Genomic DNA, 20,433 nt, shown 5'->3' with positions numbered 1-20,433 from the left:
TCTCCTGTACAGTGTCATGAACCTCAGTCCATAGTTCATCAGGCTCTCTATCTATCAGATCTAGTCCTTATGGCAGAAAGTGAAGAGGAACTAAAAAGCCTCTTGTTGAAAGTGAAAGAGGAAAGTGAAAAAGTTGGCTTAAAGCTCAACATTCAGAAAACGAAGATCATGGCGTCCAGTCCCACCACTTCATGGTAAATAGATGGGGAAACAGTGGAAACAGTGGCTGACTTTATTTTGGGGGCTCCAGAATCACTGCAGATGGTGATTGCAGCCATGAAATTAAAAGACGCTTACTCCTTGGAAGAAAAGTTATGACCAGCTTTTCAAGATAGCATATTCAAAAGCAGAGACATTACTTTGAAAACAAAGGTCCATATAGTCAAAGCTATGGTTTTTCCAGTGGTCATGTACGGATGTGAGAGTTGGACTACGAAGAACGCTGAGCGCTGAAGAACTGATGCTTTTGAACAGTGGTGCTGGAGAAGACTTTTGAGAGTCCCTTGGACTGCAAGGAGATGGGTCCTGGGTGTTCTTTGGAAGGAATGATGCTAAAGCTGAAACTCCAGTACTTTGGCCACCTCATGCAAAGAGCTGACTCATTGGAAAAGACTCTGATGCTGGGAGGGATTGGGGGCAGGAGGAGAAGAGGACGACAGAGGATGAGATGGCTGGATGGCATCACCGACTCAATGGATGTGAGTCTGAGTGAACTCCAGGAGTTGGTGATGGACAGGGAGGCTTGTCATGCTGTGATTCATGGGGTCACAAAGAGTCGGACATGATTGAGCGACTGAACTGAACTGAACTGAATATGACTGAGTTCAACAGAGCTTTAAGAAAAGGCTAACTCCTCTGTTATTTAAAATATTTCAAAGCACCCTAAATTATAAGAAACTTTTGAATGTACTTTACAAAACTAGTAAAACCCAGTCTAGCCCAATAAAAGAGACCCATGAACCAACAGTACTCATTTTTTAAAAAAAGACAAATTTCAAAATAAAATATTCACAAATAAAATCCATTAGCAAACAATGAATAAATCACTATGATTAAGAAAGTTAAGTTCTAAGAATGCAAAGAGAATCCAACATTAAGAAATCTATTAACATAATTCCCTAAGTAGATGAAAAGATTTTATCATATCATTTTATGAAGGTAAACAGAGTTAGATAAAATTCAACAGCCATTTTCTATAAAAACATAGAAGGGAAATTAAAACTAGATAAAATTTATCTACTTAATATATCTGGCAGGCATCACACTTAGTGATGAAATATTACAAGCTTTCCCATTTAAGTCCAGAAGAGGACAAGAATGTTCATTTTCATTGTGCTAATTCGACACTGTATACTGGCAATTTTAGCAATTGCATTAGACAAAAGGCAGAAATAAGAGGCACCACGTCTCAGAAAAGAAGCAAAAGTCATTATTTGCACGTCTTAGGCATATGTACACATTCTTATGCTTCTAAATGTGTAGGAATGGTTCTTGAAGGACAGATGCCAAATTGTTATTGATGGTTTCATTAGGGGAGGGAAGAGAAATTGGGAAGTGAGTGAAAGTAAAGAGGAACCTTTAACTTTTCATTCTTTGCATTTCTTTGTTGCTTGAATTTGTTTTTACAACAATAAATTTTCATAATGAAAGGAAAAAATATATATCTGGAATCTAGAAAAATGGTACTGATGAACCTATTTGCAGGGCAGGAACAGAGATGCAGACATAGAGAAGGGACTGTGGATACAGCAGAGGAAGCAGTGGGTGGGACGAATTCAGAGAGTAGCATTGAAATATATATATATATCACCATGTGTGAAATAGATTGCTAGGCAGGAAGTTGCTGTATAACAAAGGAGCTCAGCCTGGTGCTCTGTGATGACCTAGAGTAGGAGGCTCAAGAAGGAGGGGATATATATGTATATATACATATATATGCTTTTGGCTGATGCATATTGTTGTTTGGCAGAAACCAACACAACATTATAGAGCAATTAACCTCCAATTAAAAAAACCTGCCAAAAGTCATATGGCTAGACATGGTAGACCTAAGGCTCAAACTCAGGTCTTGCACTATCAAATCAGTTCCACGTAGTTCATTTTTTATTTTTTTCATAAGAAAGAGAAAAAGGTGGAGCCACTGAGAATTATGCACAAAGAATCAGTCACTCAGGGTATTACATTGATCCTTCATTCCTATTTGCCACAAATAATACTTCAGGTATTAATAATGATGGTGACCTTTTCAGAAAGGCAGTCCCTGCTATCTTCACTGTGTCATTTATTTTAATCCTTGGGAAATAATTTCGATAACCTATGCCCAAGACAATGTTATACAATGGTAACCAAGATGATGTGTCATGAAAATATAATCTTAAGACTGTAGGGACAGATGACCAAGAGAGAGGGAATGTATGCATACATGTAACTGATTCACTTCAATGCATAGTGGAAACTAACACATACATATTATAAGCAATTATATTCCAGTTCTTTTTTACAGAATTTCTGGAACTTCCAAAGGCACAGAAAACTCCAACCCTTGGAATCCAGGTGACTGACAAATCTCCTGACACATTCCTCACATTCTGTAATCTGAACTGTTTCCAGAATATGCTAAATTCATATTTCTGTGAATCTACAGATGTTTTCCCTCTGCCAAGAACATCCTCCTTCCCTGTTTTTCCCCTTAAGATGCCTACCTATCCATGCAGAGGAGTTAACATAGCAGACCTGACTGTTCTTTAGAAACATCTGCTTAGGAGGTTGGCCACTGGCTAGCATCCGGGAACTTAGATTTTGGAACAGAGCTCACTATTCCCAGAACTGGGAGGAATGGCTCACTTGCATATACTAGGTGAACAAGATGGTTTATGCTGAAGAGAGGTTTCCCTGTGGGAGTGTGTAATGTTGGTACATGGCAGGCAGAGAGTGCCTGTGTGGCCAGCCCCCAACAAAAACCCAAGGTGCTGAGTCTCTGCGAACTTCCTTGGTTGGCAGTATTTCACAAGTGTTGTCACAACACATTCCTGGGGGGATGAAGTGGGGCCTGTGTGACTCCACTGGGAGAAGATCCTTGGAAGCTTTCTCCTGCTTTCTCCCCAGCTTCACCCCATGTACCTTTTCCTTTGTTGACTTTGCTCTGTGTCCTGGCACTGTGATAACTCATAGCTGTATATGCAACTATACGCTGAGTTAAAGAATCACTGTGAATCGGTGAACTGGGGGGTTGTCCTGAAGAGCCTCAATGCACAACCCTTTGAGTTTTTCAAACTGACATTGTTTCTGGAGTCTTTCTTCACTTTCTTAGGCAGATTTCATTGCTTCTTTGCCTTTGCACTCGAAAATTAAAGAGTTTCTTATTGTATAACCATTAACTGTTTATACCCTGTCCCCCTTTTAAAGTATAAGCTCATCAAGACAAAGACCTTATGTTTTTGTCTTCCTTTTTCCGGCACTGAGGTGGCACACCCTGGTAGCATTTGCAATAGAAACTGTAGTGATAGCCAGTAAGTGCTGTTCATTCTTTGCCTGGCATATCAAGCTGCGAGCTCTGCACATACTATCACATTTTTAAAATCTTTAAAAAAATGAAATAGTTGATTTACAATATTACATAAATGTTATATTTATATATTATATAAATTTCAGGTATAAACACAGAGATTTATGATTTTTAAAGGTTACACTCCATTTATAGTTATTGCCTGTATTCCTTGTGCTATTCCTATATACCCATAGAGCTTATTTATTTTTTATATAGTAGTTTGTACCGCTTAATCCGACATTGCTATCTTGCCGCTAGTAACCACTTGTAACCACTAGTTTGTCCTCCATATCTGTGAGTCTGCTGGTGGGTGGTAATCCTTTCAATCACCCCTTAACATAGCTAATGTGTCATCACTCATTATTAGAGGAATGCAAATCAAAACTACAATGAGATATCACCTCACGCAGGTCAGAATGGAACCAACATCAAAAAATCTACAAACAGGGCTTCCCTAGTTGTCCAGTGGTTAAGATCTGTCTTGCAATGCGGGGGACACCAGTTCAACCCCTTGTGCAGGAAGATCCCACATGCTGTAGAGTAACTAAGCCCATGTGCCAAAACAACTGGGCTCTAGAGCCTGTGAGCTGCAATTATTGAGCCCACGTGCCTATAGCCCACGCTCTGCAACACGAGAAGCCACCACAATGAGAAGCCCATGCAATAAAACTAGAGAGTAGCCCCTGCTCTCTGCAACTAGAGACAGCCCACACAAAGCAATGAAGACCCCGTGCAGCCAAAAATAAAAGGAAAACTTAAAAAAAAAACTGCAAATAATAAATGCTGGAGAGGATGTGGAGGAAAGAGAATCCTTTTGCACTGTTGATGGGAATGCAAATTGATACAGCCACTATGGAGAACACTATGGAGAGTCCTCAGGAAACTAGGAATAAAACTACCATATGACTCAGCAATACCACTACTGGGCAAATACCCTGAGAAAACCATGACTGAGAAAAATACACATTCCCCAGTGTTCACTGCAACACTATTTACAGTAGCTAGCACATGGAAGCAACCTAGATGTGCATCAAGAGATGAATGGATCAAGTTAAGACACAAGTATACAATGGAATATTACTCAGCCATAAAAAGGAACAAATTTGAGTCAGTTGAACTGAGGTGGATGAACCATGAGCCTGTTACAAGGAATGAAATAAGTCAGAAAGAGAAAAACAAATATTGTGTGTATTAAAGTATATATATGGAATCTAGGAAAGCAGTACTGATGAACAGCCCTGCAGGGCAGGAATAGAGATGCAGGTATAGAGAGAGAGCCAGAGAAGGAGAGTGTGGGATGAACTGAGAGAGTAGCACTGGACTCTATGTATTACCATATGTAAAACAGACGGCCAGTGGGAAGCTGTTGGATAACACAGGGAGCTCAGCTCAGGGCTCTGCGACAACCTAGTGGGGTGGAGAGGGGTTGGGAGGGAGAATCAAGAGGGAGGGGATATAGGTATACTTGTAGCTGATTCATGTAGTTGTACAGCAGAAACCAACACAACATTGTAAAGCAGTTATCATCCAATTCAAAAGAATTTAAAGAATGAGAAAACGGACGGTTATAAGTAGGTGTTAAATGAATGAACTAACCAGCTAAAGCATCCTTTTAGCCCTAAAGGAATCATTTAGCTGAACGGACTTCAGTGTTACGCCTATTAGCTCATGTACACTTCACCTTAGCATGGGCTATGAACAATTGCTGAGGATGTTATCTGTTATATCACATGCTTTATTTATTACCAAGTGATTTATTATTACATCATATATTTTAATATTATTCTTTAACTAGATAAGACATGCTTACTACACACAGTTCAAAAGGAACTAAAAGTGTATAATAAATTGTAAGTTTCACCTGCTCTCCTTCCCCAGCCATGCTATATTCTCCCCCATTTTCTCATATATCCTCCCAGAGAGAGGAAGGACAAAGATATTAACACATGTTAAACAAAGGGTAGCATTTTATACGTCATTCTTTTCTTACATATCCTGGGAGTCATTTCCTATCAGTGCCTGTAAGAGGTACCCCGCTCTTTCTGAACATCTTGGTGGCTGTTAGCTAAGGACAGAACAACCCAGTCTGGGGTCCGTGCATGGGTTGGAGAACAAACACAGAGAAAGACTGTTCTGTCTTTCCTTTTCTGGTTGCAGGAGCATCAAACTAAGAACACGGAGGTCCCTAGAATGCCTTTGTCCTTTCACAATAGAACAGCATTGGTGTCCGCTTGTATGGGCTGTGTGCATCCCCCTGAGAATGTAAAGGACTGTGAGTCACGCTGGACTTCAGGCTCATTAGTTCCCTATTGAGGGGCATTTAGGCTGTTGTAACAGCCACATGATGGAAGGTGGCTTAGAGGGCAAATCCAGAGTAAATCTATATGATAAAGTATTAGAAATGGGAAAGCTGAGTCGAAGAGATATTTATTATTTATTTTTAATTTAAAAAATTGAGATAGTATTCACATACCATAAAATCTGTTCTTTTAAAAGGCACGACCCATAACTGTTAGCAGCTGAGATATTTATTTATTTTTAAAAGATTGGTTTTTTTTTTTAATGTGAACCATCTTTAAAGTCTTTTTTGAATTTGTTACAATAAATATATTTTTGACTCACTTCTAAGGACAGGGAAGCCTGGCATGCTGCAGTCCATAGGGTTACAAAGAGCTGGACACGACTGAGCGACTGAACAACGTTGGCCTTCTATGAGAAGGTAAGTCCAAGTTCAGGGAATGCACAGGCACATCCCCACTCACCATTCTGTGGCATGCTGCAAAGAAACTGGGGTCCTAGCATGTTTCCCACACTGACAAATGCAGCTAGAGTCCAGCGTGACTCACAGTCCTTTACACTCTTTCAGGAGATGTACACAGTCTGTACAAGCTGTGCACCAATGCTGCCCTGTCATGACAAGGGCAAAGGCATTGCAGGGACCTCAGCCTTCTTAGTTTAACGCTCCTGCAACCAGAAAATTAAAGAAGGAACAGTGTTTCTCGTGTTTGTTCTCCAAACATGTAGTGACCTCATACCAGTGCCAACAGTGCCAGCAACAGGACACTGAATAAGGTTTGCTCTGAACCACACCATCTCCTCCCACCACCTGCCAGCCCCTGGTGATCTGGCAGGACCTCACCCCCTAGGAAACAGTCTGAGCTGCTGCCCAGAGTTTGTGCCCATCCGCACTGAGAACACAGCCAGCCAAGTACCACGAGGCGTGTAGCACTGTCTTCCCCTTCCTTCCTTTTCCTCATGTGTTTTTATGAACATCCAAAGGAAAGATAGTCAAAACCTGCAAGAAAACTGGCTGGCCGAGAAAATGAAAACCTGGGTGACACGGGGATGGGGCCACATGTTTACAGGTGCCTTTTGTAAGTAACATGGCCATGAAACAAGCGGCTCTTAATAAAGAAATGTCACATTCTCCAAAGCTCTGTATAAATGACATTCTGTTTAAGGAGGGGAGGGGCATTTCATACTTCTGTTCCTTCCTCATCGTTTCATTTCCAACAAGGGGAAAGGAATCCTAACTGTACAGTTTTCTAGGAGCACAGTAGTTTTGGAGCGAAGATTTTGCAGCAGCATACAAGGAAGGAAGGAAGAAGGGAGGAAGGAAGGAAGAAAGGAAAACTAGAATGAAAAGAGGAAAAGGCATGGAGGGTCTTTATTTAGCATAGCAGGCTAGAACAAAGGAACAGACAGCAGGCATTCGTCACCTCTGATTGGTTTTTCTGACTATTAAGCACACACACTTTAACTCAAAAGACAGAACTCCTGCCTTCCTCTCCCGCACGCTGAGCACCGTCTGAACAGAGTCAAGATTTGGATGAGCCCGTGTAATCCCCTTTCATTTTTCATCTGCTGTGCTGATTGTAAAGTGAAACAGAGCCACTGCCCTCTCCGAATGTGACACAAGGCTCGAAGCACACGCGTTGCAGAGTCCCCGGGAGCCAGCTGTGTGCAGGTAACTGGAGCCTGCAGTTCGCCTCGCTGTTAATAAGAGTAATTGGCACGCCACTGAGGGGCTGCTGGAGCGCTGTGATTTGCTCCGTACGGGGGTCTCCCCAGACCATATGCGCATGCAGCGGTGATAGAAATATTTTCCATATGAGCTCTCCCCTCACATGCTTAAGTGCTCCAGGCTGAGTCAGGCCAGCCCATTTGTCATTTACTCTCCACACTGAAAAATCAACAGGGAAGTTGCGAACTTCAACTGCAACTAGAGGGCAATGGTCTGTCTGCTTTCAGCCTCCAGCATCACTAACCCAATTCAGTTCCTCCAGCTCCCATTCAAGACCCCTACCTCCTACCCACAGCCCCCACCCAACAGGCCCAGAAAATATCTGCAGAGGACACGGGTAACTAACAGGCTAAAAGCCTAGGACAAATGACCTGTGGCCACACGCCTCTGCCCCACATGTCTGCTTTGAATGGAGTAACGAGCCTGCTGCAACCACAGCTTGCCCTGCAGCCTGAATTTGGGAGCAGCTCCCTTCCACTCCTCTTAGAAAAGGGAAAGTCATTACGCGAGGCTTTCAGAGCTCTCTCTGTCCCCACAATGCTAACAAAAGGCAGAGCTGTGAAGTGGCCCCGTGGCATTTCTAGGAGATAGAGTTTGTACTTGGCTTTTCAAAGGGAAGACGGATTCAGGAAAAAGGTTGTCTTTTCATAACTCAGCCCTCAGTCTCCAAGACTTTTCATCAGAACAAGAAGCAAAAGGAGTGAATGAGGTAAATTTGTTGCAGGCTTCTTTGCAGGTGAGGGTGGCTACACCCAAGAGCTTCCCTCTCCAGCCCATATGATCATCCTTTCCAATCTCTGCCCGTGTCAAAAACTGGCTCCTACAGGCACCTATGATGCTCAGAAATGTATCCAGCAAACATGAGCTAAGTCAATAAGAATAAATCATCCTCATGGGTCTTAAACATGCCTCCTGTCTATGGTAGATCTGGGACGCTCCAAGACCTGTTATACACCACTATCCTTCTTCAAACCTATGACACTAAGTTAAGCACAGACTTCCCCACCCCCACCCAAGCACATCAAAGCTAAAAAGGATGAAAACATAATGCAAAGCAGCAAAGAAAAGCAATTCCTCTAACATGCATAAGCAATACTGGAGAAATATTCTCAACAGGTAACAGTCCCTACTGGAATCTGACAAGTACATTTTTTTTTTTCCCAGCAACAGCAGAATTAGAAGTGTACATGCTCCAGGTATCTGTCACCAAGGCCATGCCAATCCCCTGGTGTGGCCACTGTACCAGAAAAAGGTTTCAGAAATTACAAGATTTTTTAAGAAGCAAAGAAATCTTTCTATAAGAAAAGGCAAGGCAAGCCTAAAACAGCAAAATAAAGCATTACTCTTTGCACACCATAAAAACCCCTTCCCTGATCCCTCTTGGTAGATAGAAGAGGAAATATAATGCTGACAAAAATACAACTTCTGACAAGATATTTTATTTGGCTTACCTCTCCCCCAGGTCTTGCTAACACTGCTGTTTGAACGTGGAGCAATGTTAATATCAGGTAGCTGACAAACATTATTACCCAAAGTTAGAACTACCCTAGAGGAGAACTCCTTCTGCCAAGTGCTAACAGCTAGCAGATGCACTTGTGTCTCGGGATTCCAGCCCTGGAGTTCCGCTAGGCACCGCACTGGTTCCCTCCGCTCTCCCTCATGTACTGCCCGGAGCTCCCAGCTCAGCCTCTGCTCTGAAGAAAACTGGTAAGCTGATCTCTTCATGTAATAACTTCTCCCGGCTGGGGGAGGGGACAGGAGCCAGCTGGGAGCTGGGGGGCTGCCTTTAACAGAAGGCAGAAAGGGGAGGGACAGAAATGATCAATGTGGAGTTCTGCATCTGGTCTCATTCATGAAAAGGGCTCCAAGGTAAGCAGTCCACAGGCAGGGGGACGGGCCCCTGCTTCATCAACTGAGGCAGGCAGGAGGTAGCGATCAGCAGCAGGATAAGTTCTAGGCTGGAAGCTGGGAGACCAGAGGCCTTCCCAGTCCTGCTGCTGATAAGCTGTGTGTGCCTGGATAAGTTGCCAACCCTCTCTGGTCCTCAGTTGGTGGTCTCAGTGGTACAGTCAAGGGTTGGCTGACCTCTTGATTCCCTTTTGGTTCTGATTTGACGGCTGCAGAAATCTAGGCAGTCAAAGGTTGTGCTATCAAGGACAACCTTAAAGAGGAAAGAAGTCACACAGTGCTATGTGTTTACATGCTTAACATGTGGATGTGAACAGATGGGAACCGAGGAAGTCACTATAATACCCTCTTGCTGCCTTACTGGGTCTCTGTCCCTAACCACGAGCTTGAAGAATTACTGCAGGCAATGTAAAAATAAACAGTAAGGTGGGCACAAGTGAAGCCCAGGTATTATATGACACTGGCACAGTGCACGAAAGCAAGATGGTTTTAGAGAAATACCTCTGGGCAGAATCACATTGGCCATCAAAGTGGGGCTTCTGGGAAGAAGGAGCACAGGAACAGGTTGGGAAGTAGGTCATGCTAAAGCCTACAGTCCGCTTGAGACATCATAAGCCAACTCAGCGTGAAAAGGCAGACTCGTGACTTAAAATAGGTCGAGAACCCACCAAATATTAGATTCTGCTCAGAATGGGCACAAGATGCCCCTAAACCATCATGAAGTGGAGGACAGGATGACTGCATGGTGCAGTGGAAACAACCTGGGTCCCTGGAATCAGGGGGAAGTCAAGTCAAACCCTCATTCTGCTACTAATTTGCTGTGAGTCTGTGGCTGAGTATGGAACCCCAGTGAGCCCCAGCTGCTCTACTGGTCAAATGGGGAAAGGCCATATGCTGGTTCTGATGATTATCAATGAGGTCATCTAGGTTCAAAACTTGGCATCATTCCTGATACTCAGTAAATGCTAAAGACAGAGGCTCTCTCTTTGATCTGATAAATATTGGCACTCAGTCCCAGAAAGTAAATTAATAAACACTTGAAAAGCCTCAGGTTGTGGGCATTTTCCTGTGTTAATAAGGAAACTTTAAACCAGACTGCAGTTTGTGGCCATTTCAGAACATTTATTATCACCAGTCATTGTGAGAATTTACTAGTGGGGAGTATTTTTGGGGGGTTGGGTGGAGGGACTTTCAGTCCTTTTTTCCAGGGTTGTAAGAGACAGAAGGTAATGGTGAAGAGAAAGGAAAGAATGAATTTCTTCTCTTCCCCATACTTCCTCTTCTTTCTCCTTCTTATTCATCATTATTATTGTTCAACATTTGGTCTGTTCTCTTAGGTAACTGAAAGGGCACTGCTATCTACCCAATAACCTCACTGCAAAGGCAGGAATTGTCTAAGAAAACCAAACTACTTGAAAGACTGGGGTTTTGTCTAGTCCAAGGGTTGGGAAACTCTCTGTAAAGGTCCAGAGAGTAAATACTTTTGATTTGCAGGCCATATGGTTTCTGCGACAGCTACTTTGCTTGTTGTTGTTTAGTCAGAAAGTTGTATCTGATTCTTTTGTAACCCTGTGGACTTGAAGCCTCACCAGGCTTCTCTGTCCACAGGATTTTCCAGGCAAGAATACTAAGTGGGTTGCTATTTCCTTCTCCAGTGGATCTTCCTGATCCAGGGATTGAACCCAAGTCTCCTGCACTGGCAGGCATATTCTTTACCACTGAGCCACCTGGGAAGCTCACTCAACCTAGCTGGGGTAGTACAAAAACAACCAAAGGCAATACATACATGAAGGGGTGAACAGAGCTGTGTTGCAATAAAACTTTGTTTATGGAAATAGGTAGCAAGCCAGATTTGGCCATATTTGTCCACACACTTCTCAATCACCCTTCAACCCATTGGAATCTGGTTTTTAACACTTCTTCTCTACCACAGGGGCTCTGGAGATGTCACCAATGGCCTCTGAGTCACAGAATAATATAAAGGATAATTTTTCAGAACTTATCTCATTTTGACTTCTTTACAGCATTAATGATGGCCTTCTATTTTTTTTAATATTGTGGTAAAAATACATAGCATAAACTTTTACCACTTTAATAATTTTTAAGTGTATAATTCAGAGGCATTTTTGTATGGTCACAATGTTGTAACACCATCACCACTATCCAGAACTTTTTCATCATCCAGAAACTCTGTATTCATTAAATAATAACTCCTCAGTTCTCCTTCCTTTTAACCTCTGAAAACCTTGATTCAGTTTTCTGTCTTTAGGAACTGGCCTGCTTGATGTTCCTCAACTAAGTGGAATCTTATAATATTTGTCCTTTTGTATCTGGCTTATTTCACTTGGCATAATATTTTCAAGGTTGTTGCAGCATGAGTCAGAATGTCATGCCTTTTTAAGGTTGCATAACATTCCATTGTGTAGACATACCGCATGTTGTTTATCCATTCATCTGTTGATGGACACGTGGACCTATCAAATGTACTTCAAACTCAACAGGTCTAAAATTGAACTAAAGTTTCCCTGAAAACTGTTCTTCTTCCTGTTTTCTCCACCACAGTGAATGATACTGTCTATCTAATTCCTCCAGCTGGAGAGGTAGGTGTCATCTTGAGTTGTCTTATTTCCTTACCAAACCCTCACCAGGTGTGATACAGTTACCTTCTAGAGCTATCTCCAGTCTGCCCATGGCCCCCGATTCTTGCTGCCTCTGCCCCTATCTGGGTGGGCCTCTACTATCCCTTCCTGACTTTTTGTAGCAAGACCTTGTAACTTCCCTACTCTGGTCTTTCCCTTTCCAACCTTATTCCTCACTGCAACCACTGAGATGCTCCTAAAATGTGAATCTAATCACGACACTCCCTGATTCTTTTTTAAAACTTATTTTGAAATAATTTTACGTTTACAGAACATTTGCAAAGATAATACAGAGTATCATGGTTTATCTTCCCCCAGTTCCTTCTAATATTAACATCTTAAAAATAGCTATGGTGCCTTTATGAAAAGTAAGACAGTAACACTGATGTAATGATAGTAACTAAAATAAAGACTTTCTATTTCTCCAGTTTCCCCCCAATGTCCTTCTACTGTTCCAGGGCCCCACATTGCATTTAGCCAACACATCTCTAGTCTTTTCCCATGTATGACAGTTTCTCAGTCTTTGTTTTTTAATGACCTTGACCCTTATGAAGAGTACTGATTACAGATTTTATAGAATGCCTCTCAGTTTGAGTTTATCTGATGTTTTCTCATAATTAGCCTCTGGTTATGGCTTTTGGGGAGGGACGCCACAGAGGTGAAGTGCCATTCTCATCTCATTTTTCAGGGGCACCCTATACCAACATTACTGGTGATGCTGACCTTGATCACTTGGTTGAGGCGATGTCTGCCAGGTTTGTCCAGTGTAAAATTACTACTGATAGTTTTCTTTTTCCATATCCTATTCATTAGAAATGGGTGAGCAAGTCCGGTGGACTTACACTCCACTTCCTGAAGAGGGAGTGTCAAAGAATATTCAGATATCCATCACAATAATTAATACATATTTGGGGGGAGATACTTTGAGGCTATACAAATATTCTGTTTCGAAAAGTTTTATCCACTAATTTGAATATTCATTGGTAGATCTCTCCTGCAGCAATTATTAATGTAGTTCTTTAACAGTCTATTTTCTGTTACCCATCTACATCTATTAATCAGAATTCATTCATATGGAAGATTTGTCCCTCCCACCCCCATTTATTAATTCAGTCATCTATTAATTCTTCTCTGTTTCTTAAAACCTTTTGATTACTTTCCATTATGGATGAAGTCCAAACTCCTTAACATGACACTTGTAAGGCTGTATACAGTCTGATCTCTTCCTGCCCTTGCAGCCTCCTCTTCCTCCTCTTTTTCTGTTCACCCACTCCACTGTCCAGACATCTTGAACCACAAGAAATTATCCCTAAATACCATGTGTCCTTGTGCTCCATGTTGGTCCCTTTCTCTAGACTATCATTCCCCCAGCCTCAGTGGGTTGGCTCTTGTTGCACTCTACCTCTTTGAAAACTCAGCTCAAATAAGCACCAAATACCAGAAACCACCTACATGCCCACTGATAAGAACCAAATGAATAATTTGTGACATCCATAAAATAGGATACTCTGCAGCAGTTAAGATAAAGACTGAGCTTACTTCCTATATAATGATATGAAATATCTCCAAGATGTATTCAGTGGAAAAAGTGGGATACACTACAGTGTGATTACTATCCAATTCTTTGTGCATATGTGTTTATAACTGCTTGTATATATATCAGTTATCTATGGAAGAACACAGCTGAGGCTACCCACAATATCTGCTTCTAGGGAGAGGAACTCAGTAGCTTCAGGGCAGAAATGGGGTCAAGACTTATGCCTGTGTCGGCACTTAGTCACATGTGGTTACCGAGCACTTGTGATGTGGCTTTTCCAACCTGTGATCTGTTATACATAAATATACTTTGCATCAATGTGAAGACTTGGTATGGAAAAAGAATGTGAAATATCTTATTAATATGTTTTTTGTTGATTAGATGTTGGAATGATAATTTTATATTTGCCAGTTTAAATAAAGTGTGGTATTATACAGCTTGCCTTGTTTTACTTTTTAAAAATGAGAATACTAGGAAACTTTTAAATTACATATTTCTGTTGGACAGCATGTCTATATCCCTGTTATAGTTAGGGAATTGTCAGAAATGTGAATGCACTGCTATTCCAAAAGTAAATAAAAATGAAGCAATGGTAATAATAACAGTTAATAATGGAAATAAATAAGTACCCATAGATAAATCTCCCTCCACCAATGATTCATTTAAAGGTGATGTCTTCTGGGAGTTGTGCCTTGACAGGCTCCCCACCCCACTGAGGACACGGCCCTGGCCTTCATCCCTAGGCATTCTCTGATTTGCTCCAGTGCAGTATTTATTGTAACTGTTTACTAATGTCTCTGCCTTCATCAGAAAAGACTGAGGCCTTGATGATAGGAGATGTGTCTTTTGTGTTCCCATGGCCCCACACATAGGCTTGTTCAGTGTGCACTGAATTAGGGAATGAATGCCAGAAAGGGTCCTCTCATCTTCTCTGTGACAGAAGAGGTCTTCGAATGGCACATTTTAGACACCACGAAGGGGAAAATGAAAAGCAGAATTTTCCAGAAAGTATATCCCTCTCAGAAATGCAGACAACTGTTAACCTAACTCTTGTGTGACCTTGATATAGAACATACAAGTAAGTGTGGGGAATATGAGTAACCAAAAACAGGGAAAACAAATGTTTTCCTAAAATCACACATCTCATGTAAAATATAATCATGTACTACTGTCTGAATGACAAAGAAGAACAAGCCCATAGCAAATAGCACCTCTAAGGCTATTCTATTTCCCGCAAAGAATGTCCATCCCCTTATGAAGGAAGAAGTGAGGCCGTTTTCTCCACAGAGATACAGTATATGTATAGTTACACGAGTCAGACTATCTTTATTTCCTTAAATATGCTTACCCTGGATGGAATGGGTAGAAACAAAATCTCTGTCAAGAAGGTGGCGATTGGTCTGGGAGCAGGTGTTAGCAATTAACTCTCCTTTTGTGTGGACCACTGAGTCATTAAGTAGCCAAGGAAGTGGGAATGAGGAAAGCCAAGGGGGAGTTCTCTGCTCCATTCCCCTCAAACATATGGAAAACCATGAGAAGCTACAGCAAAGGAAGGCAGGGGTCCTTCCCTTTCTCCAGTTCCTGCTTATAACAGACCAAAGCTGACTCCCACAACCTGGAGGGCAGCTGTGCTGTTAGGCTGAGCACCTTTGGGGTCACTGAAATGAGAGCAATGCTTCCTGGCTCGGCTTTGAATTCGAGACAGGAGCAGGGCCAGAGATGCTGTCGGGAGATGCTCACACGCAGCGCAGGGGGCAGGCTCATCCCAAGTCTGAGAGGACATGGGAGTGAATGCAGACATTGGGACCACTCATGTTCACCATACTCTTTACTGCAATCATTTCCCTAAGGCAGAGGTTCTCAAACTGTGGTCCCCAGACCGGCAGCCGCAGCACCATCAGGAAGCTTGCTAGAGATGCAAATACGTGGGCCCCACCCCAGATCTACTGACTCAGAAACTCAGGGCGCAGGGCTAATGGATTTGTGTTGCTCTACGTAACAGTTCTCTGTCTAGTAACCTGAATTCAAACTGTATAACTTGAAAGGGTTATTACATTATATTTTATGTATTATTATTTAAAACATTAAAACCAGTTAAGTAAAAATATACTGTTTATTAAAAACATTTTCTTAGAAAACATGACTTTCTGATACTAAAACATAGCATAAAGCTGTAATAATGAAAACAGTGGCAAATAAAACAGGTGTAGGGATGGACATTATTTACATAACTTAACATGCAAAAGGATTTAATGCGCAAACAATGAATCACTACAGATCTGGAAGGAACGGGTGGAAAAGGGTTAGGAGAATGGCTATTTAGTTATTTTCCTAAATAATACCATATGCTGTTAATAAAAATAAACTGCAGGTAGATTTAAGATTTTAATGTGAACAACAGAAGTATGAAAGCAGTAAAAAAGAAATAGGTCAATATTTCTATATTCTTGGAATGGGGGGACTTTTAAGCATAGCTCTTAAAAAGGCAGAAATCATAGAAGAAAAGATTTGCATGCATTTTTAAGATTCAGTAAATCAAAAATTTACATACCATTAACACAATTTAAAGTCAAATACATAGTAGAAAATGTACTTTGCTTGTTTATTTACTTAAAATATCAATACTTATCATGTGCACAGACTTGGAGATACTGTGATCAGCAAAAGCAGACTCAATTCCTATCTTTATGGAGCTTGCTGCCTGGTGCAGGAGGCCAACATTAATGAAACCCAATAAGTAAATTAAAAATTGAATGTGAAAAGAGCTGCAAAGAAAAGATATGTGGTGATATAAGGCCTGTCCTCATTATGGAGACTGGCTTGTGACAGGAGCAACAATGGCTTTCACAAGGACCCGAGAGGCAGCAGGTGTGGATGCAGAGAGAGTGGGCGAGTGGAAGCACAGCATCAGATTAGGCTGCAGACAAAGGGAGGGAACCTGACAAAGAGTTGCATCCTTTTCCTAATGAGAACCTGTTTTAAAAACGGAGTAAGCAGTTACACGGCGAGAATTGCACTTTGCCATTCTGTCTATAGAGACAGGGCTGAAGAGAGGAGAGAGGCCAGAGTGCAGGCTGGGAGGTCAGTGAGAAGATTATGGCTGGAGCCCAGCTGACAAGGGGTAAGAGCTTAAACCAGGATGGTGAAAAGAAGAGACTCATTTCAAAGGTAATTTACATCATCTATAATGGAAAAGAGTTTGTGTCCATAATAGATTTTTTAAAACGCACAAATCAGAAAATATCAGTTTTAAAAGGGAAAGGCTGGAAACAATGTTCAGTAGCAGAGTTGCTAAATGAAGTATGGTATATCTCAAAAGTTAAATCCTTTCCAATCATTTAAAGTGACTATGAGATATATTTACTAATATGGGTACATTTTGATATTATACTGCTTTAAGATAAGAGTTGGCCACTTAACTGGAAGTGAAGGAAGGAATAGACAAAACAGGCTCCATCTTGAAAGCAGGACTCCATCTTGGGCGGGACAGTGGACTTTGAGCTATATGCCCAGTATCTATGGAAACGACATACCAACAGGAAAACCAGGCCCCCTGGATGGAAGAGCCCCAGGGCTCATACCTAGACTCTCTGTTGCCTAAAAGAATACCCTAATTATCTGTGTCGGAGAAGGCAATGGCAACCCACTCCAGAACTCTTGCCTGGAAAATCCCATGGACGGAGGCGCCTGGTAGGCTGCAGTCCATGGGGTTGCTAAGTTGGACACAACTGAGTGACTTCACTTTCACTTCGCTTTCATGCATTGGAGAAGGAAATGGCAACCCACTCCAGTGTTCTTGCCTGGAGGATCCCAGGGATGGGGGAGCCTGGTGGGCTGCCGTCTACGGGGTCACACAGAGTCAGACACGACTGAAGTGACTTAGCAATTATCTGTGTAACCAAATAGAATCATAAATTCTATTATGCTTATTGGGGTATGACCACAGGCCTATTGATAATTGTCCACTGTTAACTACCTAGGCTTAAGGCTTATGAATCATGGGTTAACTTTGACTGTATCTTTCTTTTCCTTTGTTCAGACTAGTTTCAGGGAATTTGGGGAGGTGGGTTTGGGTGCATACACTTAGGGTATATAAAGTTTTCAGAAAAACTTGTCAAGGTCCTTGGCTAAGAGGAGACTCTGCCTTGGGCCCGCCGGTGTAATAAACCACACTCCACTGTCTGCATTGTCCTTCTGAGTGAGTTTGTTTCCCAGAACGCATGGCTACAACATTTGGTGCACTGGCTGGGAAAGTCCTCACTTTGAGGAGACAAGTCCCACTTGGGACTACTCAGGCTTTGCAGCTTGAATCTTCTAGAGGGGGGAAGACGCCTCGCCCTTCTGGAAGGATTCTGCTTCTCAATGCCCAGACCTTGAACCCACCTGGCAGGGTGGAAGAGGGGGCCTGATCACCCACCTGGGAGACACTAGAAGGGGCATAGACCCACGGGAGCCTAGAATAGGCAGGTGGCGATTGCTTGGTACACAGGTCGACTTGGTAGAGCATGCTAGGGCTTAGGAAGGGAATTTGCCAAGGTCATTTAGGAGGTGTGCCTACGCCTTCTCAGGGAAAATTATTACCAGCGATCACCAGGGGATTTTTAGGATAGGAAACTGGTCCTTGTATGCTCATATTCTGCCCTTCCCCAGGAGGTGTCCCATCTGCTGTGACATTCTTGACCCCCTCGGAATTGTCAGGCTAGAAGGAGGGGGATACATAAGTGAGTATGAATTGGCTTTTCTGGAGATGACATGGGATATTTAACCCATCTATGTTTTATTCCGCACCTGATCAAGCCCACCAAGGCAGAACGGACTTTAAGGGAGAAACAGTCTTGGATGACATCGTGTTCTGGTTTGGCTGTGCTGACCGGCAGGTGAAGACACGCTGATCCCTTTTCTCCCTCTGGGATCTGGCAGGATTGGACAAGGATGACCTGCCCCTCCCCCATACTAGATGATGACGTGCCCACCGGCCCAGTGCTCCACCAGGACTGGAGGCCACCTTAATGCCCGATCTGGGGCCAGGTGAAGTTCCTGCAGCAGCCGCTGCTCCTCCGCCAGCTCTCCTGGAGGTCATAGAGCCGCCACCTCGGGGGGCTCCAATCCTGGTGACAGAGGCCTCTGGCCAACACTTCCAGGATCCAGCTCCTGCCCAACTGCCCAAGCTATACCTGCCTCTCCCAGTGAGTACTGACAGGAAGGGGAGGGAGACGTTGGAATTAAGCAGAGATTGAGCTCTGCCAGAGAGCCGAAGGGAAGGAAAGAGAACAGACAAGAGATTTGCAATGCTAGCTGCTGCTCTGGGAAAGTCTATCTCGGGCCCTCTGGAAAACCTCCTCTGCCCCAGGGACAGGACAGTCCTTCAACCGGTCCCAACAGAGGCCCCAGGCCCCATTACAGCCAAACCAGTGTGCCCGGTGCCAAGCTTTTGGCCACTGGAAGAATAAATACCCTAAGGCAAGGAAGGAAGAGGAAGCTCCCGCAGTTGTGGGGCTTGCTGGCTTGGAAATTAAATAGGGCTGCCGGGGCTCAGAGATATCAGGTCCCCGAGAGCCCATGGTAACCTTAAAATTGGGGGACCAAAACATTGACTTCATGGTGGATACAGGAGCAGAACTGTCAGTAGTAAAGCCTGTGGCACTACTGTCCAAAAAGACTACCGCTGTAACTGGGGTATCGGGAGAAGACATGATTAAATCATTTTGCCAGCCCAGAAAATGTCAGATGGGGGGGGGCACCAAGTGATTCCTGAATTTCTCTACATTCCTGAGTGCCCAGTACCCCTGTTGGGAAGAGACTTGCTCTCCAAACTGGGAGCACAAGTGACTTTCTCCCCTGAGGAGAGGCCCACCTTCCGGATGGGCACTATGACTTATTTGCTCTCTCTCTCAAGACACCCTCAAGATGAGCGGAGGTTGCCTGAGCCTCCAAAAGAAGAACCGGGTGGGCCAGAAGAGCATGATAGAGAGCTAACTCAATTATTCCCTGAGGTCTGGGCGGAAGACAACCTCCTCTTCCCCCAGGCTGGCTAAACATCAACCCTCAGTGATAATAGAACTCAAACCAGGCACCATCCCGGTTAGAAAGCACCAGTACCCACTACCAATACAGGCTTGGGCCAGTATACTGCCACACATCAATAGATTAAAACAAGTGGGCATTCTAGTAGAGTGCCAGTAGGCTTGGAATACGCCGATCCTGCCAGACAAAAAGGAAGGACAGGACTCTAGGCCTGTACAAGATCTCAGGCTAGTCACAGGCTACTGTGACTTTACACCCCACTGTTCCAAACCCCTACGCCTTTTAGCCTCCTCCTGCCAAGGACTAAGGTTTATACTCGCCTAGGTCTCAAGGATGCCTTCTGCGTACGCCTCGCCCCAGCGTCACAGCCCATCTTTGCCTTTGAATGGGAAGATCCAGTCGGGGGCACCAAGCAACAGCTCACCTGGACTCCCCCACAAGGGTTTAAGAACTCCCCAGCCATCTTTGGGGAAGCCGTGGCTTCTGACCGACTCATTCCATCCGAAAGAGTATGGATGCTGGCTCCTACAACATGTGGATGACCTGCTGCTGGCTGCCGAGACCAAGGGAAAATGCTGGGAAGGGACAAAAGCACTGCTCCAGCTGCTGATGGAAGCAGGTTACCGAGTGTCAAAGAAGGCACAGATCTGCAAGGAGGAGGCAAGGTATCTAGGGTTTGTTTTAAAGAAGGACACAAGGCTCCAGACCCTAGTTGGGTCTATACTGATGGCACCAGCCGGATAAAACAAGGACA

General features: G+C 43.3%; 1 protein-coding gene across 4 annotated transcripts in view; it reads right to left on the bottom strand.

Annotated features, from left to right (window-relative positions):
• Window positions 1–20,433, bottom strand: part of THSD4 (thrombospondin type 1 domain containing 4) — a 689,604-nt gene that overhangs the window by 219,684 nt on the left and 449,487 nt on the right. Inside the window, exon 1 of one of the 4 annotated variants that reach the window (XM_069595556.1) lies at window positions 9,023–9,277. The exons of the other annotated variants lie outside the window; for them this stretch is intronic. Within the exon in view, the coding sequence (XP_069451657.1) occupies window positions 9,023–9,094 (72 nt within the window). The 5' untranslated portion in view covers window positions 9,095–9,277. Of the gene's footprint in view, window positions 1–9,022; window positions 9,278–20,433 lie in introns of those variants that run through there. 4 annotated transcript variants of the gene reach the window in all.

This window comes from Ovis canadensis, chromosome 7 (assembly GCF_042477335.2).
Source record: "Ovis canadensis isolate MfBH-ARS-UI-01 breed Bighorn chromosome 7, ARS-UI_OviCan_v2, whole genome shotgun sequence".
In the NCBI taxonomy this organism is placed as follows: Eukaryota; Metazoa; Chordata; class Mammalia; order Artiodactyla; family Bovidae; genus Ovis; species Ovis canadensis.
Note: the sequence above shows the minus strand (reverse complement) of the source record. Positions and strands in the feature narration are given on the sequence as shown.